This window comes from Phoca vitulina, unplaced genomic scaffold (genome assembly GCF_004348235.1).
Source record: "Phoca vitulina isolate PV1807 unplaced genomic scaffold, GSC_HSeal_1.0 scaffold49, whole genome shotgun sequence".
NCBI lineage: Eukaryota > Metazoa > Chordata > Mammalia > Carnivora > Phocidae > Phoca > Phoca vitulina.
In genome coordinates, this window is record NW_022589752.1 from 10,989,047 (window position 1) to 11,012,773 (window position 23,727).

At 36.4% G+C, this 23,727-nt stretch overlaps 1 protein-coding gene across 1 annotated transcript in view; it reads right to left on the bottom strand.

Annotated features, from left to right (window-relative positions):
• CPNE8 (copine 8) overlaps positions 1–23,727 on the bottom strand; it is a 224,297-nt gene that overhangs the window by 103,476 nt on the left and 97,094 nt on the right. The window contains exon 7 of the mRNA XM_032387471.1: positions 4,746–4,809. Coding sequence (XP_032243362.1) covers positions 4,746–4,809 — 64 coding nt within the window. The remainder of the gene's footprint in view (positions 1–4,745; positions 4,810–23,727) is intronic.

Consider the following 23,727-nt stretch of genomic DNA (forward strand, 5'->3'; position numbering starts at 1 on the left):
TGAAAGACCAAAATTTCTATACTATTCTTTAAGGAAGCAGTGAGAAAATCACCCTAACAATCAAACTATAAAATCAGAGCAAAACTGAGAGAGAAGGACTGGTTTTGATTTCTTTGTTCTGGTTGGTTTGAATGCCCTTTCACCTTCACATATATTAAAATGGCCTTGAGAGAGAATGGTTTTCTAAGAACACAGGACAAGGACATTGTACTTGCTACAGAAAAAAAAAAAAAAAAAAAGGAAAAAGAAAAAACCCACTCCTGTAAGACATTTTCCCAAAGCACCTGGACCAAAACACAAACTACCAAAAAACATTCTGATATATTCAAAGTATATAATAGATTATTGAAATGTACATATTTCAAATTGATTCTGAATAAATCTTCACAGAAATTAAGTATTATTAAAACAAATTTCCATCACTGGTAAACTTGAAACCAAGTTGTAATTTTTCAAATTACATTCCTTAAGACTTGCAAAACAAGTAATAGATTAAAAATAAAAAACAAAGATTGCTTTCAATATACTAAATTATATAAACCTAGGGGAAATATTTTTTGCAATTATCCAAGTTAGTACCTTAGCAGGGACTGCATCTATATCTAGCACAAATGAAATCGAATTTCTACGGGGGAAAGACAAGCACTTACTTACTTATAGAAATACAGAAGCATCACTGCAAAGTTGTTTTTTTTTAATCTCTTGTGCTTAATGCCACCTGAGAGAATTTTAAGATTTTTCTTCAATACTCCACAGCAGTATAACAAACTTGCTATGGTAGAAATCCACTCAAATGCTTCACAGGCACTTCTAACTAATTCAAATACAACTTGCTTCTCTTGCAATTTTCCCAGCTCAATTAGTGATTCGTCATCCACCCAAAGTGCTCAAGGAAGCAGTCCTTGACTCCTTTCTTTTCTTGACCCTTCATCTAAACCGAGTCGCATCATTCCACCTCTAAGACATTTCTCAAATCTTCACTCTGGCTACACTGGCATCACCTTAGTCTAGGCCAACCTCCTCTCTCCCTGGGGCACGCACAGTAGCATTTTTCTTTCTCCCCCTTCTACTCTTGAAACCATCCAGCCCATTTTCCACTCTGCAGACACCGTAATATTCTCAAAACATAAAAGAAATATTGTTCATAATTTAAAATGCTTCTAGGCTTCCTCTTATATTTAGGATAAACCCAGAATCCTTAACATGGTCTACAAAGCTCAGCACCAAATGAGCTCTGAGGAGCCTTTTCCACCTTCATCCTTCAAAGTTTTGTCTCAATCATCCCCTGGTCCTAGCCCTTTGCTACCACACACCAGACACAATTCTTTCCCTCCTCACAACCTTATGCAAACTGTGCATTCCACTAGAATTCTTTCATTTAACTGGCAAACCATTCCTTAGGGCTAAGCTTAAATGTTACTTTCTCAAAGAGGTCTGCAGTGACCCCTCCCCGGTATAAATTGGATTCTCCATTATACTCTCTTATATTTGATCACTGAGTACGTATCATGACACATTCACCTGCACAGTCATCTAATTAATGTCTGTCTTTCCCACAAACTACTTGTTCATTAAAGACAAGGACCAGCGTTGTTTGTTGTTTTTTTCTCACCCTTGTATTCCAAGCATCCATTTCAGGGACTAGCACTTTGTACGTTTTGTGAATATTGTGGAATCAATCAATCAATCAATCAATTAATCAGAATGAAAAATATTATTTGTGGATAATCTCAAGCTACTTTTAAAATACTGAGTGAATAAACAATCCCAATATAATTTCAAAATTACATTAATTTTTATGCTTGCACATTTGACTAGATATATTACAAAAGTGGCATTTGAAATAAACTATGTAATACTAGGTTGAGATAATTAAAATCATCACCCTAAAAATAAATATTTGTATAAATTTATAATTTACACATCTCTCCAATGCTGCCTCTTTTTTTATTCTGCAAAGCAATGATCTGGGGAAGATATTAAGACTTCTAGCATTTTACAAATGCAGAAATTAAAGCTCCAAGACTATAACCTCACTCAGCTGAATACTGAAAGAGACAAGATTGAAATTTAGTTAGGTGTCTTGATCCCAAAGCTTACGCTCAAGTTAATAACAATGTGTTTTTTTTTTATTTATTTATTTATTTTTTTTAAAGATTTTATTTATTTATTTGAGAGAGAGAGAACGAGAGACAGAGAGCAGGAGAGGGAGGAGGGTCAGAGGGAGAAGCAGACTCCCTGCCGAGCAGGGAGCCCGATGCGGGACTCGATCCCGGGACTCCAGGATCATGACCTGAGCCGAAGGCAGTCGCTTAACCAACTGAGCCACCCAGGCGCCCCAATAACAATGTGTTTTAAAGGGGGAAAAAAAAAAACCCATCAATTTGTATGATGTCAAATGTGAAGTTACTTCCTTCAAGATTCTAAGTGATAATGCCTGATATTTTCAAGCTACTTAAATGTGCATTTAAAGACACTGTCTCTTCTGAAGTAACTATGAGCATTGCTTTGAATATATTTGTTTCTTCTACTATACTAGCATAGTAATATTATTTCAAGGTTTATACATCTTAATGATGCTGATTATCAATAAGGCTGTAGCTAAGAATCAGAACATACCATACACAAGTGAAGTTAGATCAAGATTTAAGCAATATTTTTAAAATATTAGATCTATAATTGTAAAGTATAATAAATAAGTGTTTACTTATTAAAAGTTAATTCCAGATATTCTAAAATCTTTAGTAGTAGAAAGAGTGGTAAAAAAATGCCTCTTAATTAGTAAGTAACAGATTCTACTTCATTTGCATGGAAACATTCCTGTTCTTTCCTGTTCTTCCAAGCAAAACAACAAAATTGAAAGTGGAAGATATTTAAGATGCAACCCGGCCATACTCAATCTATGCCCTTGGTTACCTTGGTTCTATTTTGCAATAGAACTAAAAATAATGTGTTCATTGGCATATTTACACAAAATCACCTGAATGTCAAGATTCTGACAAAATAGCATGTTAATGTCAACACAAAGAACATGTATCTTACTGACCTTGGACTTCTTTTTCTCTTCCCTCCCTCACTATATAAAACACATGTTATATACACATATATAAATTTAGAAACAAGAAGTATAAAAGATGATTAGATGATATAATTCTAAGAAATCATTGTGCCATTTTAACAAAAAAAAGATGGTAAGTAATATTTCTGTACTGTCTTGTACTTTTTGTAATGTATTCTTAGTATACATAAAATGGTTTCATATACGTTATATTTTCAGATTTAATGTTATGATGGTTAATTATCAGAGCTGGGGCAATTTTTAAAAATATTCTAGTGACTGGTTCACGTGTCCGGTTTTTTTTCTCCTCCCCCCCCCCCCCCCCCCCCCCGCAAATATGGAAAGTAAAACAGAACAGTCAAGTAATTTGATAAGACAAAGTACAAATTCATAGCAAATCCAGAACTCAACTCCGTTTAACGGCATTCTAACTGTGAGTAGGTTTCTGGGCATTTTACACAGGAAAAAACTGAGACTGAGGTGGCCAGATCTGCCCACAGGTGCATAGACAATGGAGGAAGTAGAAGAGGGCCCCAATTTAAGTGCATTTTAACTACTTAGAGTCTAAGTTTTGTTTAATCATCTCCACAACACTGTTACTATACTTTCCTTTTGTTATCTCACCAACCACCCCCTACCCCACCGAAATCCCAGTTTCCCTCATTTGCTGGCAAGTATCATATGGATTTCTGCCCATATTGCCTCAGAAATATATTATGTACCAAAAGCCATAGTAATTATCCTTAAAAAAAAAACTATAGAGATTAAAGTTACATAGATAATAAATAATAGTTCTCCATATGGAAACTATAGCCAATGTTAAAGCATTAAGTTTTTAGCATTCTTCAGGAACTTCTGTTCCTAAAATCATAAAGCAGAAGTTGAAAATAAAGAGCTCTAGAGATTTAACCCAGGGAAAACTTCTTCCCCCCCCCCCCTTGAAATAACAATTCCCAGGGATCCACTGGGCCGCATTAAATAGACAATATCAACTTCAGATTCAGAGAGCGATCATTACTTCCGGTGTGGAGTGTCATAGCCATCACCTCAGTTCTTGATGACAGTAAACTCACTGAACATGAGTCAATGGTTATATCAGCAAATCACAACTAAAAATGGCAGTTTTCTAAAAATACTGAGTATGCACTCTATATGTCATCATATTCCCAGTTGGAGTGGTAGCGGGTCCTTTCCTCAAAGTGAGCTTCCCAAACTAACAAAAGATGGGAACTTACATAAATCCCGAGTTAATTCCATTAGTATTATGGAAAAAACAAGTATGTTAGGTAAAAGGACTAAAGTCAAGTAACCAGAAATATTCCTAGAAAATCACACATAAATCTTCAAAATTTTTGCAAGAACTTAGCTGATCGGTACAACTGATAATTCCTAATATTAATGCCCCCCAAATAATACCGACATTAGGTTTTATTTTAATAATTTCTATTCCTTAAAAAGACTGTTAAAATAACTGATATCCTTTTTGGACTATAAATGTAGTCTCTCTAACTATCTAAAATGACTATGTATCTAAATGATGTTTTATAGATGAGAGAATTATATAAAGTAGTCTTAATTATTTTTTTGCCAAAATTACTCAAAAATTAATCATTTAAGTATAGTTTCAGAAATATCTTTTCAAAGAAATATTGGAATTACTTTTTAAACCAAAGAAATATTTACTTACCCTACAACAGTTTAATTCCTCTGCTGTAAGTATGATCGTACCACATTTCCTCCCTGGAATTCCTCTACAACCAAAAATATATTTATATACATTAATAGTTTATATGAATATTTATAATATAAACTAATATTATATATTTCATTTTTATGGAACCAAATAAAGAGCATGCTACTAATTGGTGGGCTCTTTCCTAACAAAATATATTCCTAGTTTCAACCTTGAGTTTATCCTATGGATCCACATTTCCTAATGAAGCTAAACTCTGATCACTTTCAACCTGTCAGACCTCTGCCCAAGAACTGTCAAGAGCTTCATATCATCTACCATATGTAATATATATAATATTATATGATATCTATAATATAATAAAATTTTTTCCATGGGTTCTAAGATTTCTATTATGTGATTAAAACCTATTCCTAATCTTGGTTTTCAATACTTCTTCCTCCTTTCATCAACATGGTTACTTATTTGTGCTTATTTCTTCTTTGTGGCCATTCCCATGCCCTGATATACCTCAGCACACTAACTGTCCCCTATTTCACCTCAAACCTTCCATATCCCCAGATAAAGTTCCATTTGTTCCAGGAAACTTCATCCTGGTCAACCTCATACAAAGTTCAGCCTTCTCTGCATTCCTATGGCACTTCAGGTCAGTACTACAAGCTTAGCATTTAATTACCCTTAACTTGTTACAATCATGTATTTTTTCCCTTTCTTTTTTCAAGTTGATTATAACCTCTATGAGAGTAAAATTTATGACAGAGACCTCTTGTGAGCCAACACAGTTAAATGTCTACACATAGCAGGTGCTCCAAATATAATGAAAATATGTAATACATAAGCAAAACAAAAATTAAACAAAGTAAAACTTCCACACACTTTTCTTTTTACATGTGTCTGGTATATTTATGCTCATATAGATTCCAACTGACACTAAGAGCAAAGTCCACCAGGAAAATGCAAGGCGCATATATGGTTCCTGGCTTTACATGAGGGAATACAGAGACAAGCCCATGAGAATCCTCCAAAGAATAATCCTCATGCTCCCATGGTGTTTTGTCTTTCGTCCCATTGTAAGTCATAGTTCACAAACTCTTCAGTTCATCCTGGGAACTACAAGTTGTGAAATTAGAACCCAACAAGTGTGTTTGTCCTCAAGAACAGAACTCGTCTCTGACCATCTATGTCAGCATGTATGCATCAGATACATAATCCCCTGTGCTCCCTGGATAAAGGGACTGGACTCTTTAGTTATCTTAACTGGGAAGAAGGTAAAAGAATGGAACATTAAAATATCTGAGCTACAAATGTCTCAGTATAAAATTATTGTAAAACTCCTCTTTCTTTTCTTTCTTTCTATTCTAATATTTTCTTCTGGAGGGCACCACTTGGTTTTCAGCTAAAAATGTCATCTCATAGCTTATGAAGGAAACTGCCTATCACAAAATTTTGTTTTCTCTATATCTTTGCTCCCCCTTAGGGTAACTGTACATGTCAGGACCTTCCATTTTCTCCTGGTCTTTATGACTAAAAGATCAAGTAATTTATCCTTGCACGTTTTTCCTTGGAATATTATACACATCATTTTTAGCATCCTTCCAGCAATCTTAATCAGTTCATTTTTCTAATCTAGCTGTACCTTTTGTTTTCTTCCATCTATGAATCTCAAGATTTACATTTTCAATGTTATGACAAATAGCCTCACTGAACATGTACCTGAAAGTACTTTAAAACGCTGAATAAAATTTGCCAAGAAAGTCTTTACAAATGCTCTGATAACTGGGCAAGAAAGTAAGGACCAATCTGAAGCTGAAGATGGAAAACCAGAAAGACAAGCAGGGGTGACCCTGTAGAATTTGACCGTGGGCTTGTTTTTTATGGCTCCTCAGGACATAAAAATGAGAAACAAAAAAAAAGTGGGGGGGGGGGGGGGGGAGAGACTCAGAAGGTGGAGAATTCAATAAGTGACTAATACACAACACAAAGCCTGGATCGCAATGACTATGTTGCCTGATTATAGCATGAATTAGATACAAATATTCACTTTGGAGGGACCTATAAAGTAAATCCCTGCCTTAAAAATTGATGATGAATAAAAGAAAAAAAAAAGTCTCTTAATCATTCAGATCTCAACCAGTATTGCTGCCTTAATTTTCACTACCTGAGTAGTTATAAATAACTTCAAACCAAGAATTCAGTTTAATTGCAGTGATCGTAGGTATCTGGTAAATGTAAAACCTTTCTGAAGAATTTGCCTTCAAACTACATCTCAAAAGATTCTTACATTAAAAGCTTAAAAAATGCATATGTGTTCATTTCAAAGTATCACAAAACACTGAAGGAAAAGTGTACCATGTATTAGAATCTCCAGAAACAACAGTCTACAGAATCAAACACATACTTAGAATACTAGAAATATTATGCATAATATACAAAATGTAAGCATGAGTAACATACCTAAAACTTAAAGAGAAGATTGGAAATATGACCAACTAGCTAAGGATTATAAAAATAATCAAGAATATTTGGAGAAAAAATTTGGAAATTCTGGATATAATAACAGAAATAGAAAACTCAGTGAATGGATTTAGCCACAGATTAGACACAGCAGAAAAATTAGTAAGCTGAAAGACAGCTGTAAAGAAATGATCCACAATGCAGCACAGAGAGGCAGACATGGAAACTATTATAAAGAGATTTACAGACATGGAGAACAAAGGTAAAAGTTTAATACACATCTAATCAGAAGTCCAGGAAGGAGAAGAAATATTGCAAGAAGGAGATAGAATATTTGAAGAGAAAATGGCTAGGAAACTAGAACTGATTAAAAAAATCAATTTCCAGACTCAAAATGTCCAATGAATCCCAAGCAGCATAAATAAAAGTAAATTTATACCTACACAAATGAAATGGACAAGGCAAAACACCAGAGATGAAGGACAATGTTAAAACGAGCCAGAGAGAAAAGGCAGATGGCCTACAGGAATACAAATATTAAACTGGGGCTGACTACTCAGAAGGTATATTGAAGCTGAAAGACAAGTGAAAATATCTTCAGTGGTTTAAAAGAACGCATCTGCCACCCTGGGAATGTAGACAGTGTGCATCTCTTATAAGAGAAAGCATGAACCACAAATATTGTTAAACAAGTAAGAACTGAGTGAGTGTATAGCCAAGCACCCTTGCTTGAGGCATTTCTGCAGGACTTGAAACCGAAGGAGAATGATCACAGATGGGAAGTATGTGACAAAAGAAAAAACAAGAAAGGAAGTGGTAAAATATAAAGAAATCTTAATAAATATTGACTATAAGACAAGATACAGATGTTAAAAACTAAATAACAAATACGTATGATAGGATTCATCAGGAGGGTGAGAATTTAAGTTAAATCTTCTGATGTTCTTTGATTGTTCAGGAAGAAAGTAAAAGATGTTTTAAAGTGAATAGAATTTGATAAACTAAGTAAGTATGTGTAAAAACTTCCACAACACTACAATTTTTAAAGGACTTTATAACCTTAAGTTTAGAAAAGGAGAATTCTGGAATAGTGTTTAAAAATATAACCAATTCAAAGGAAACTAAAGGGAAAAAAGGGTGAAGGATATAAAAAGCACTAAAGAGGTGAGGGAAATAAATCCAGAGGGATAGTTACTAAAGCACATCATAATGAAATAAATGCTCCAGATTAAAATTATATTGTCACTTTGTATAAAAAAAATAAAAATTCATCCACGAGCTATTTACAATAAACATCAAAATTTAAGGATTTAGAAAGTTCAAAAGAAAAGATGCAGATATACTAAGGGGAAAAAAACTAAACCCAATGAAAACCAGTGGACCTACATTAATAGCAAACAAATAGATTTCAAATTTAAAAAGACTGCTAGAAATAGTTCTTATGTAATCAATAAAAGTTTCAATTAATTAGGAAGATATAATAATCTCAAGACTCTATGCACCTAACATTATAGCTCTAAAACATATTAAAAAACTCACCATCCTACAAAAGGATATGTGTACCATATGTTGACCATTTTAACCTGGCAAACACTACCCTGGCCAGTTAATACAGTTAACATCACCAGCAATAAGTCATGTTGATATCATGTACTGCTGACATAATGTAATGAGGGTACCTCACCTTTGTGGCCTTTCCTTCCAAACCTACAGCTTCAGTCTAATCATGAAAAAAACATTAGAAAAACAATCCCAAATTGAGGGGCTTTCTACAAAATATCTGCTAATACATCCCAAAACTGTCAAGGTCATCCCGAACATGGAAAGACTAAGAAATTGTCATGAAATAAAAGATACTAGGAGACAGGGCGCACCTGGGTGGCTCAGTTGTTAAGGTCTGCCTTCGGCTCAGGTCATAATCCCAGGGTCCTGGGATCGAGCCTCGCATAGGGCACCTGCTCAGCAGGAAGCCTGCTTCTCCCTCTCCTACTCCCCCTGCTTGTGTTCCCTCTCTCGCTGTGTCTCTCTCTGTCAAATAAATAAAAAAAATCTTAAAAAAAGATACTAGAAGACAGGATAACTAAATGCAATGTGGTTTCCTAAACTGAACTGTGTAACAGAAAAGGAACAGTAGAAGAAGAAACAAGACTAAAATTCAAATAAAGTCTGGACTTAGTTAACTGTAATGTATCAATGTTGGTTTACCAGTTGTGACAAATGTACATTGGTAATGTAATATGTTACTGTTAGGAAAAACTGGGTGAGGAATGCATAAGAACTCCCTGTACTGCCTTTGTAACTTTTCTGTAAATCTAAAGCTATTCTAAAATAAAAAGATAATTAAAAACAATGTGAGAAAGAAAAGACAGGCTGAGGAACTGTTCCAGGTTAAAAGACACTAAAATCAGGACAACTAAATTCAATGTATGATTTTTGACTAAATTTTAGACTGGGGGAAAACAGCTACAATGGATATTATTAGGACAATTGTTGAAATTTTAATATGGAGTATGGATTAGATAACATCATTGTATCATAGTGAAGGTTCCTGATTTTGATCATCAACTCCTTATTAAGAAATACACACTCAAGAATTTAGAAGAAAGGAGACACAATGTCTCCAATGTCTCCAACTAACTCTCAGAACTAGAATATGGGAGAGGGGGATGAAAGGGAAGAAGGTGGGGAAGAAAATGATAAAGCACTTGGGACAAAGTTAAAATCTGTTGTAAGTAAAAATTCTGGGTAAAGGGCATCCAGGAGTCTCTGGTACTATTCTAGTCAATTTTGTGTATAACTGAAATTACATCAAAAAAGAAAGTTACCCAAAAAAGCCAATTTTGAAAACAGTTTCACATACTCATATTCTTCTATTGTATTTTGCAACCCATGATAGTAAGAATAGAACTCATCACCAAGAAGCTGAAGATGCATCTCAAGAGAATTATTAAAGATGAGTAATCCTTGGGGGGAGGAGCAAGATGGCAGAGGAGTAGGAGACCTAAATTTCATCTGGTCCCAGGAATTCAGCTAGATAGGTATCAAACCATTCTGAACACCTACAAACTCAATAGGAGATCAAAGAAAAAAATAGCAGCAACTCCATGAACAGAAAAGCAACCACTTTCTGGAAGGTAGGACGTGCGGAGAAGTGAATCCTAGGCGATATTTGGGAAGACAGACCATGGGGGTGGGGAAGGAGCCTCTGTCAGTTGCTACCAGCAGGTGAGAGAGCAGCAGAGCACAAAATCGGAACTTTTAGAAGTCGGCTCAGCTGAGGGACCTCGCTCCAGTGGCTAAGCGGGGGGGTGAAACCCTCCCTGGGACATTTATGGTCCCAGGACCCTCAGGGTCACAGAAAGACTGGGGGTGCCTGAGTGCGACAGAGCTCCCAGGTATCAGAGCAGGGAAGCTGGCTGCAGAGACAGAGCCGAGATGCAGGCTCTCACCTCGGGATTGCCATAAACCGTAATCCACGGCACAGTCGGGCCACTGCTCTTCCAGCAGAGACCCAACAAGTGGCAGATCTGGAGAGACTCCCCTTCCACCCCAGGGAGGAGCAGCGCGAGAGTGCACCGTAGGAATCTGCTGGGTTTGGAGGTTCCAAACAGGGTTGGGTGCCAGAGATAGAAATGCTCGGTCACAGGCTGGGTGAGCTCAGAGTGTGGCCAGAGACCAAGGAGACGGGAGTGATTGACTGCTTTTCTCTGGGGGCTCACTGAGGAGTGGGGCCCCGAGTTCTCACCTCCTCCAGGGTGAGAGATTGGGAGGCCGCCATTTTCACTCTCGTCCTCCAAAGCTATACGGAAAGCTTGCAGGGATCAAAAGCTCCTAAGAGCAAACCCCAGCAGATTACTTAGCCTGGCGGCCCCGGGCAAAGATGGGGCAATTCCACCTCGGGCAAAGACATTTGAGAAAAACTGCAACAGGCCCCTCCCCCAGAAAAATCAGCAAGCACATCCACCAACACCAAGTTCGCTGATCAATGAGAATGGCAAAACCCCAGAGCTAGGGGAATACAGGACAGAATTCAGGGCTTATTTCCCATGATTCTTTAGTCTTTCCAAGTTAATTTTTTAAATTTTCTTTTTTTCTTTTTCTATGTCTTTTTTAAAATTTTTCTCCTTTCCTTTTTCAACCAACATCTTATCAATTCCTTTTTTAAAATCTTTTTTAATTTTCATTTTTAGAGTCATATTCTATCCCTTTATTGTATTTAACCTTATTTTTTGTATATATATATATATATATATATATATATATATATATATATATAAGTTTTTCTTTCTTTAAAATTCTGGGATACAGTTTCTTCTAAGAAACCAAAATATAGCCTAAATCTAGTGTATCGCTTTGTTCTAGTCTTCTGCCTGATCACATTCTCTCCTTTTTTTTTATTTTTAATTTTTCTTCTTTCTTTTTTCAACCAACTTCTTATCAATCCTTTTTTAAAATCTTTTTTTAATTTTCATCTTTATAATCAAATTCCATCCCTTCATCATATTTACCCTTATTTTGGATATATGTGTATGTTTTTCTTTCTTTAAAATTTTGGGAGGCAGTTTCTTCTAACAGACCAAAATACACCCAAAATCTAGTGTGTGGCTCTGTTTTATTCACCAGCCTGATCATATTCCTTTTTTTCCCCTTTCTTTTCCCTCTAGTTTCGGGTCTCTTCTGATTTGCTTAGCTTATATTTTTCTGGGGTCGTTGTTACCCTGTTAGCATTTTGTTCTCTCATTCATCTATTCTCCTCTGGACAAAATGACAAGATGGAAAAACTCACCTCAAAAAAAAGAACAAGATGCAGTACCAACTGCCAGGGACCTAATCGATAAGGACATTAGTAAGATGTCGGAACTAGAGTTCAGAATGACGGTTATAAAGATACTAGCTGGGCTTGAAAAAAGCATGGAAGAAACTAGAGAATCCCTTTCTGGAGAAATAAAAGAACTAAAATCTAACCAAGTCGAAATCAAAGAGGCTATTAATGAGATGCAATAAAAAATGGAGGCTCTAACTGCCAGGATAAATAAGGCAGAAGAGAGAATTAGTGGTATAGAAGACCAAATGATGGAGAATAAAGAAGCTGAGAAAAAGAGAGATAAACAACTACTGGATCACGAGGGCAGAATTCAAGAGATAAGTGATCATAAGACGAAACAATATTAGAATAATTGGGATCCCAGAAGAAGAAAGAGAGAGAGGGGCAAAAGGTTTATTAGATCAAATTATAGTGGAGAACTTCCCTAATTTGGGGAAGGAAACAGGCATCAAAATCCAGGAGGCACAGAGAACCCCTCACAAAATCAATAAAAATAGGTCAACACCCTGACAAAGAGAAAGCAACTTGGGACAGGTCTGTAACCTACAACGATAGAAACATTAGATTGGCAGCAGACCTATCCACAGAGACCTGGCAGGCCAGAAAGGACTGGCATGATATATTCAGATCACTAAGTGAGAAAAATAAGCAGCCAAGAATGCTATATCCAGCTAGGCTGTCATTGAAAATAGAAGGAGAGAGAAAAAGCTTCCAGGACAAACAAAAACTAAAAGAATTTGTGAACACCAAACCAGCCCTACAAGAAATATTGAAAGGAGTCCTCTAAGCAAAGAGAGAGCCTAAAAGTAACACAGACCAGAAAGGAACAGAGACAATATACAGTAACAGTCACCTTACGGGCAATACAGTGGCACTAAATTCATATCTTTCAATAGTTACTCTGAATGTAAATGGGCTAAATGCCCCAATCAAAAGACACAGGCTATCAGATTGGATAAAAAAACAAGACCCATCAATACGCTGTCTGCAAGAGACTCATTTTAGACCCAAAGACACCCCCAGATTGAAAGTGAGGGGGTGGAAAACCATTTACCATGCTAATGGACATCAAAAGAAAGCTGGGGTGGCAATCCTTATATCAGACAAATTCGATTTTAAACCAGACTATAATGAGAGATGAGGAAGGACACTACATCATACTTAAAGGGTCTATCCAACAAGAAGATCTAACAATTTTAAATATCTATGCCCCTAACATGGGACCAGCCAATTATATAAGCCAATTAATAACAAAATCAAAGAAACACATCGACAATAATACAATAATAGTAGGGGACTTTAACACCCCCCTCACTGAAATGGAGAGATCATCTAAGCAAAAGATCAACAAGGAAATAACGACTTTAAATGACACACTGGACCAGATGGACTTCACAGATATATTCAGAACATTCCATCCCAAAGCAACGGAATACACATTCTTCTCTAGTGCCCATGGAACATTCTCCAGAATAGATCACATTATGGGTCACAAATCAGGTCTCAACTGGTACCAAAAGATTGGGATCATTCCCTGCATATTTTCAGACCACAATGCTTTGAAACTAGAACTCAATCACAAGAGGAAAGTTGGAAAGAACTCAAATACATGGAGGCTAAAGAGCATCCTACTGAAGAATGAATGGGTCAACCAGGAAATTAAAGAAGAGTTAAAAAAAAATTCATGGAAACAAATGAAAATGAAAACACAACTGTTCAAAATCTTTGGGATGCAGCAAAGGCAGTCCTAAGAGGAAAGTATATAGCAATACAAGCCTTTCTCAAGAAACAAGAAAGGTCTCAAATACACAACCTAACCCTCCACCTAAAGGAGCTGGAGAAAGAACAGCAAATAAAGCCTAAACCCAGCAGGAGAAGAGAAATAATAAAGATCTGAGCAGAACTCAATGAAATAGAAACCAAAAGAACAGTAGAACAGACCAATGAAACAAGAAGCTGGTTCTTTGAAAGAATTAATAAGATAAACCCCTGGGCAGACTTATCAAAAAGAAAAGAGAAAGGACCCAAATTAATAAAATCATGAATGAAAGAGGAGAGATCACAACCAACACCAAAGAAATACAAACAATTATAAGAACATATTATGTGCAGGAGTGAGGGGCAGATGGAGAGGGAGAAGTAGGCTTCCTACTGAGCAGGGAGCCTGGTACGGGGCTCGATCCCACGACCCTGAGATCATAACCCGAACCAAAGGCAGATGCTTAACTGACTGAGCCACCAATAAGCCCCTGACAAAAGGTAATTTTTAAGACATTTCTGAAAACTCATTACTAAGAAGGAATAACGCACAAGAAAGAATACTTAGAATTGCACAATAATAAAAATAACACCTGTGGGATTCTACTAGTTTAGTATTTTGTATGCAAAAAAATAAACAAAATAGTATTAAACAAAAATCCAGCAGTGTGTTAATAAAAGATAATACAACAGGAACACACTAATAGTAGGAAACTTTAACAGTCTGCTTTCGATAATGCATAGAACAACTCGACCAATGATCAATAAAGAAATAGAGGACTTGGACACCATTAAGACCAATTGGACATAATGGACCTAAAGAGCAACTCCATCCAATAACAACAGAACATACTTCTTCTCAAGTGCACATGAAACATTCTCCAGGAGAGATGACATATTAGTTCACAAAACAAGTCTTAACAAATTCAAGCAGCTTGAAATTATACAAAGTATATTTTCCAATGACAATGGAATGAAATTCAAAATCAGTAGTGGAAGGAAAACTGGAAAATAAACAAATATGTAGAAATTAAACAACATATCCTTAAACAACCAATGGGTCAAAGAAAAAGTCACAAAGGAAATTAGAAAATACCTTGAAACAATGAAAATGAAAAAGCAACAAACTAAACATATGGGATACAATGAAAGCAGTGCCAAGAGGGAAGTTTATAAATGTAAATGCATAAATTAAAAAAAAAAAAGACTAAAAATGAACAACCTAACTTTATACCTGAAAGAACTAGAAAAGCAAGAACAAAGTAAACTCAAAGCTACCAGAAGTAAGGAAATACAAAGATTCGATCAGAGATAAAGAAAATGGAGAATAGGGAAAACACACACACAAAAAAGAGTTGCTTGTTTTGAAAAGTTCAGTAACTCCATCAGCTCATCTCTCTCATTTCCTGTTCTGATTTTTGCCTCTGTTTTTGTTTTACGTTTTTATTTTTATTTTTCCTTTTTTTTGCTTCTGTTTTTAAAGGCTCATGTGATTATATTGACCCTACTTAGATCATTCATGATAATTTTCATATCTTAAGGTCAGCTGTTTAGTAATTTTAACTACATCTGCAAAGCTCCTCTTGCCACATAAGTAATATGACCAAAGGTGTGACACTAGACAGCAAAGGTCATGGGGACAAAATTCTCCCTTCCATACTGTACCTACCTTATGACCCCAGAATTTCATTCCTAGGCATATAGTAAGAAGGCATACAATAACTTTTATATGCAAATAATTTTATATTTTATATACAATTAGGAGACATAGAATAATTTTTATTGTAGCACTGCTTATATAGAAAAAAAACTAGAAGCTACAAAAAGCCCACTGACTTAATCTATTTATAATTCATAAATTTGATACAGTAATGAAATGAATACAGTAGATCATCACACATCCACACATCACACATTACATAGATGGTTATCACAAACAATTCTGAGCAAAAAATCAAGTCATAGGAAAGTATACACAGTATAATTTCAGTTCTATAAGTTGAAAACATGAAAAATGAAACATCACACTTAATGACATTATGAAGGAGCTGCTATTAGGCTTAATATTTTTTCTGAAAATTAATCTGCTTATGCTGAGCTGAAAGTAATAAGTCATATCACTAAAGAGGTATGTCTTCAGTAATTTAAAATGCCTCCTGCCTTAAAATATCTCCTTCATCAGCCCTTCTCAATGTTTAAAATTTTTAGGATCTCTTATTCATCTTTAGATTGTGTACCTGGTGAACACTTCATTTTTCAAAGCCCAACTCAAATGCTTCTTCTTTGACTCCCACAACTAGAGTGGATTCCTCCTTCCTCTCTACCTTGTAGATACTCCTGCTGTAATACAATGAGACCTAGACATAGACACTGCATTTGAAGCGTTCCACAAAGCTGAGTTTACATCCCAGGTATATCAAGTAATGACTGTGACCTTGAACAAGTTGCTTAATCTTTTTGAAACTCAGTCTCCTTATCTGACAAATCAAGATAATAATGCAGTTTTAATATATGTGTCTAAACATAGCACAGAGCAAGTATCCAATACATTATAGTTATTTTTTTATTTTTATTCTTTTTAAAGATTTTATTTCTTTATTTGACAGAGAGAGAGAGCACAAGCAGGGGGAGTGGCAGGCAGAGGCAGAGAGAGAAGCAGGCTCCCCGTTGAGCAGGGAGCCCGATGTGGGACTCGATCCCAGGATCCCGGGATCATGACCTGAGCCGAAGGCAGTCACTTAACCAACTGAGCCACCCAGGCATCCCACAGTGTAGTTATTATTATGTGCTTACATGTATCATTCACAAAAGCAGGGAGTTCCAGAAGGGGAGGGATTATGCACTGCCGTCTCTCCATGTCTATACCTAAAGACATATGATATTGATGTTCTCTAAGCATTTGTTGAATTGCATTGTATTTGATTTAAGAGAGTTATTTCAGAAGCCCCTAGCTAAATACTATAACTCAATGTGGATGTACAAGAAGACTAACAAATTAAACCAGTAGCATGCCTTCTATTCAAACTTAGTACTGATTTGGTGATTATACTAGCTCTTTGATGAGTGGGCCGGAAGGTAACAGGATGCAGCACATTCCCTGACTGAGGGCAGGGAGAGGGAAGGAGGTGATAAAATATGAAAAAATAGTCCATGATACAAAATGTTAGGCAGCTAAAGGGGCAGAATGGGAACTCTAAGTGTTTCACCTGTGAAGGTACTTGAATTAATAGATAATCCTCAATACAAATATGCCAACTTCACATATGAACTAGTTTTTTTTTTTTCCCCACGTATGGACTAGACTTTTTTTTTTTTTTAAGGATTTTATTTATTTATTTGACAGAGAGAGAGAAAGCACAAGCAGGGGGAGTGGCAAGCAGAGGGAGAAGCAGGCTACATTGCACAAGGAGCCCGATGTGGGACTGATCCCAGGACCCCGGGATCATGACCTGAGCCGAAAGCAGATGCTTAACAGACTGAGCCACCCAGGAGTCCCAGCACAGACTAGTCTTAACTGTAGTAATAATTCCCCAAATTTGAAGGGGTTGGAGAAAGGACACAGGCTCTATTAAGAGCTAGTTCTTAACTGGATAAAGGATAAATAACACCTTTTTCCATATTAAGCCAATCTATTTCAATCAGAACACGAACAACTCAAAACAAACAGAATTAACTCTTTTTAAAAAATTAAATTAAAAAAATTAATATAATACTCGAAATTACCCAGTGGTACAATGAGATATTTATGTGATATTACACTAAAATTTGGTAACACTTAAATTATTCATATATGAGAGTTCTGTTAACACTTGAATTGTGAGGGAGAAATGACTTAGAGCTTCGGGGGGAAGAATTATACAAATAATTGACTGCCACTTGCCCCTGTAGTAAAATGCAAAAAATATGGCAGAAATAGAGCAGAAATAAACACGTAAAAATTCATTTGTTATTCATCAACATTAGTGGTTTTAATATAGGAAGTCAACCTAACACGAAACTGTTTTTTCTTTATTAATAGAGGAATAATTCTTTAATTCCAAAATGAATTATTCATATGGTCATATTTCTTAATCTTATGGTACTAATATATGAAAATGATAGTCAAACTGGCCTCTTGCATTGCATATTACTTATAGGTCCAAAGAGCAAACTAACTATAGATAGATGATGTATGTAGCTTTGCAAAACAGAATTGCTTTATAAACAGAATATCACTGATTTGTTTACTTATGCAACAAATATTTGTAGAGTTATCCACTTATATGCAAAGCATGGCAACTAGCACTCTCTAGGGTTCTGTAATATTATCATTGTAAAAAGATGTATTGAGTACTTACCCCTTTACAGGCATTGTGCTAGGTAGTCAAGACAAAGACACAGTTAAAGTAGATACAGGCCTTAGCCTAGAGGGGCTCAGTAGAAAGAAAAACAGTAAAGATGCCATAACTGATACAGATACTGATGCAGTAACAATAAAGGGTGGCGAATACTCCAACTGAAGTAAGCAGGTGCTACACTAACAATGGGTACCAATCCTAGTCTGGCAGAGACCAGGGAGATTTCACAGAGAAGGTGACAGGAACTGTGGCTAACCAGGTGGGTGTAAACTGCCAAGTGGGGTAAGGTGCATAAATGCCTTCCAGACACAGGAATCAGACGGAGTGATGTAAGACTATGGTCTACTGAAGGTAATTCAAGTCGCTCAGAGCATAAAGTGTGTTTGGGAAAATTCAAGTACACTGCTGGGTCTCAAGTGTCATTGCAGAGTTGCGTTTTCTCCCCCAAAGGTTATGGGGAAGAATTGAGGAAGGGGCTGAATTTTAGATCTGACTCCACAAAGGTCAGTAGGAGCTAGTGCATGCAGATGGGACCGACGCACACAGTAATTACAGAAATCAAGGCCAGTCAGGAAGAGCTGTACAATGAAGTAAGAAGGGTTGCTGCAAAAGAGTAGTGGAAGTGTAGATGGACAGCTTGGTTGCTGAGAAAGGAAGGAGAGAGGGAGAAAGAATAAAAGGACTCCTGCTATCTTGCTTAGAAAACTGCCCAGTGGTGCTATCACAGAGAAAGGACAAAGAAGGAGGAGTTTTGATGGATTAAGTGATAAACTCGCTTTGGGGGCATATTCAATTTGAGGCTTCCTGGAGACATCTGTGTTCAGTAGGCAGTTGTACATATGCATCTAGAGCCAACAAAAGAAATACGGTTGATATAAGATGTGGGCATCAGTGGTATATAGGTGACAGCTGAAATCAGGGACGTCTAAGACATCATCCAGAGTTACATACCCTGTAGGGTGTCGGTCTTAAACTTTGTTGAGTCACAGACACACATGAGACTAATAAAAGCCAGAGACATTTTCAGGAGAAAAATGTCACCCAGCAATTCTGTGCAATCTGAGGTCATTCTTGGGCCTATGAAGCAGGGTAAGAGGACCATCCAGGGAGTCACAAGGGGAAACTAGGAGAGATGGTGTCATGAAAGCAAAGGGAGAGGAGTTTCAAGGAAGAAGTGGTCAATAGCACCAAATGCCACAAAGAGGCCAGGTAAGGTAGAATCTGCAAGCCCCTGTGGATTAGGCACACAGGCACACCTGGGCCCAAGGAAGCCATGAAGAGTGTGTTGAAGAGGTAGTGGTAGTTGAGAAGCTGTACAAGAAGGGTCTTTGAAGATTATTTGCCACGATGGGAAGAATGGAGGCAGAGCCACAGCTCAAGGTAGAGGCAGAGTTGTGTGTCTGGGAGGTGGCGGGGAGGATGCTGAAGTTATGAGCATGGTCTCTAAGGAATCTGTGTGGAGTACAATCCAGGCTTAGACGGAGGCAGTTGTTCAGGCAGAGAAAAGAAACATATGCTCAACTAAACCAAGAGGGGAGAAGGTGAACTAAATCTCCCCCTCCTCTTCAGTGAACCAAAAACTGAAAAATGATTAAGGGGTCAGACTTGATTTTTACAAAGCAGTTCAGCTCCTGGCTTCTTTCCTCTCCAGACTCTGGGCAAGGTATTTGACTTATCGAAGCCTCATTTGTTCATCTACAAAATATAACTAATAATCTCTATTTGGCTAGGCTGAAGAAAGAATCAATGCTATAATATATGTAAAGCTCTTGGTGCAGGCTGATAGAATGTCAAAGAACAAACACAGCAACTAACATGATTTGTGGCATTATTTTCTCTGAGCGTAAAAAGGTAAAGTTGTAAAAGTAAAAGGCTGAGAGGGAGGAGGAGAAAGGTTACGTGACAGAGGACTTGAAGGAAGTTATTTACAGCCTTCGGAAAAGCTGCTAAGGAGAGAGGGAAAATGTACCCACAAGAGTCACAGAGCATTGAAGGTTGAAGCCGGGCTGGAGGTCAGGGGTCAGTGGTGTCACTGGACCATTTGGTTCTGTACTGTGACACTGAGGTGCTCAGACCACAGGGGTGTAGATGCAGAGAAGGTAAATAGCTGGGGTTGATGACATCAGATACCAAATGTTTCTGGTTAAACAAAGAAAAATCAAAGCCACATAAATAGCTTGATAAATGGAAACTTTAACACGAATGTTCAAGTAGAAAGAAACATACTTTTAGTTTATTAGTTTTCTTTTGAAATCTAATTACATGAGGAAATTATGTCATTTCCAAAGGCAAAAACAAAAGATCCATGCAGGTAATTTTTCAAAACTAATGATTCATTTAATTTAAATCTCATGCATTTATCTTTCCATGCAATATGTTTTGTCTCTAAAATATTTACAAGATGTCATTTCTAAGATTTTACTATATCGGTTATCACAAAAGAAAACATACTGCTTTCACTGTTAAAATACGTCAAATGCCAGAAAACTGCAACTGAAACTTTTAACATCTTAAACACTGTGCTCAAGAAATCCATCTGCTACCCTGTAATTTGTTAACATTATAATTAAGTGTGATCTCGTTTTATAGTCAGAATGTAAATGTTGACATTAAAAGAAAAGCAGCAAGACAGTTGTTACCATGGTAGAGAATCATAATGAGTATACAATCGATGGTTTGATATACAGTTTTTCAGTAATAAAAACAAAGTAAACTGTTCATAATCTCTGGAGACTAAGATCTTCTTTAAAAGTAATTATTGACAAGAATGATGTGATCCTAGCACTTAAACACCTCATATGTCAAAATTTTTTAAGCAATTACTTTACTTGGGCTGTGATAAGCTAGATCTATCCATCTATCTACAGAAATATTAGGTTGCTAATGTTACTGAAAGCACACTTTATATTGCAATGTAGTAAAATACATATGTAGCAAACAATTATTATAATCTAAAAATTCTGTTCCAAAGTGCAAAGTTATAATGTGCAGGAGAGACATTTAGTGTACTTAACAAAAAAGAAAAAAAAATAAATGTGACTATTATTCTGGAAAATTCAGCTCAATAAAGATTTACTGAATATTACTATTTACAAGGCACAACAACAGGTCTTTACAATACAGAGGATATAATGGTTTCTTTTTAAGTCTTTTCACAATTGTTAAAAGAAAGGATGGAGGAAAAGCATTCAGGATCTTGACTGAATTTTAGGAGGCTGTTCAGGTGCTTTGCTCCAGCATGCTGTGGAACCCACGTATGCCGCGGTGAACAGAAGAATTAATAAGAACAGAGCAGGAACATCTACTGTGTATTCCTTTGATTATTTTTTAAGTGGACCTGCTTAAGAAAGGACAATAGGGAACTTAAAACAAACAAAAATAGTATGAAAGGTAGAGGGTAAGAAACTTTAATAAAATGTTGGGAGAAGCTAACAATTCAGTTAGCTAGAAGTGGTATGTTTATACTAAAGAAACTGAATACATTCACGAAAATGACTAAAAATATATGTTGGAATCTAGATGTATTTGAAAATGTCAGTTTACTAAACTGTTCTCCATGTTTAGAGTCTTTCATCAAAGTTAACTCAAATTGGGAAAGAGTTGAGATTCAATCAACCTATCTCCATGATTACTGGGAGGGTCTAATCAATACTGGTATCAAAACAGGCAGTGAGTTGCAAAGATTACTGAGGTTTTTCACTTACTAGAATTTATTTCCAGAGCAGCCGGTATTGCAAGATTCTGCCTGTATCTAAAATGGCACCATGGGCCAATCAAGGCTAATTATTCAGGAAGGTTTTTTTAAAATACATACATACATACAGACAGACAGACATAAATAATTAAAACCACTAATAATATGTTTAATCTCTCCTCCCTGAACTTTGAAAGAGAAGAAAGCAACAGAGAAGCTCGTTGTTTTTAGAAATGGAAGCATGTTACCCTGCATTACCAAATGGAAGAAATGACCAGAAAGGAGGAGTACATGGCACCCTTTACTTGTCAACACACTATGAATTCAGAATGATGATTTTCTAGAAGATGAGGAAAAAGAATCTGATGTACTTATTTACCTCTTTCCAAAACTAGATACGGATTTATTTTTAAAATTCCTTCCAATAGTTTTCCTATTTAGACTGTGTTGGCTCTAGAAAATTTAATGCTACCCCTGGAGAAGAGTGCTGTCATCCTAGTTGACCATGGAGAGAATGGGTGCAGTCCCCCTAGAATGGAGACTGGCTAGCACAGGAAAGCCATCCTTCTCATCACTTCCAGGCCTGCTGTTTTCCTCTTAGTAATCCACGGGAAACACAAGAGTTAAGAGCACACCCTACGGAAGCCCCATGTAGCCCAAAGAAGCGAAGTCTTCATGACCCAAGACGGAAGCAAGAAACAGAAACTTTTCTGGAGATGACCCCTGTATACCTCAGGAAAACAGTTTTACCTTGGACTGCATTTGCGCAAGAGTTGTGTGGGTAAGAGAGAGTGCAAAGGAACTGCATCCTTGAAATGACCTAGGTCAAGATGGGTCTCTTGAAAGTTCTTCTTATCCCCAGAGATGTTCTTGACTTTTAAGTAAATACTTTTTAAAATGAAATAAAATTTAAAAATTAAATTTCCTTCAAAGCCATACATAAATATATTCATTTGTGAAGGCAATATAATGCTGTAGTTAAGCACATTTGAAGCTTGGTTTCTCCAGAATCCTTGTTTCAGTTTCTCTCTCTGATGAATGGGGATAATTACCATCTACCTCACAATGTTGCTGCAAGGATTAAAGAAGTCATTAGGTGTAAAGCAGGTATTACGGTGACTGACACATTATAAGGATTCAGTCAAATTAGCCACTGGTATTATTTTTTAAAAGTTCACTGCTCCCTTTCAATTGTTTTGAAGACAAGAACTAATTGAGTGTATGTTCAGGAGCAGAGATAATCCCCAAATGTTTGTTCCAAACATTCATCTCATCAGGGGGTTAGAGCTCAACCAAGATGCTTATTCTAAGGTTGGCCCATAAAGGTCTTTCTTCACCTACTAGTTTGCTTAACTATAGAACTAATATTTCTAGCCTGCCTCTTGAGTCCCAGAATCAGCAAATTACGCTATACCTAAGAGGGGAGAAAGAAGAAAGGAACAATGAATTTCATTGTTAGAGAAACCTATAATTTCTCTGAAAGATTTTATCCAACATAATTTCTAAACATTGTCTGTACAAAGGGAAACCCTTTAGAAACTTACCTGATATTAAAACTAAGTGAAACTAGTAATGTTGATTCAACAAAGGTAGGTACTATTTAATTTAGAAGCCATCCTCCAAAATAACACAGATCATATCTTATCATTTCCTTCCTTCAGGTAAGATTTTCCATCAGTTCTCAATCCAACTCAATGAGGTTAGACAAATATAAATAAAAATATTGTTGCAAATGTTTATACTCAGCAATACAAGGATAGAATGACTCATCTCTTCCTAAAACACTGTTCACTTGTGGAAAGCCCAGAAATGGATGATCTTCCCCTTGTCAGAAAATGATAAATCCATCCATTAGTTACTTGTGCAAAAAATCCTTGAAATCTTTTTCATCAAGACTATCAGCCTATC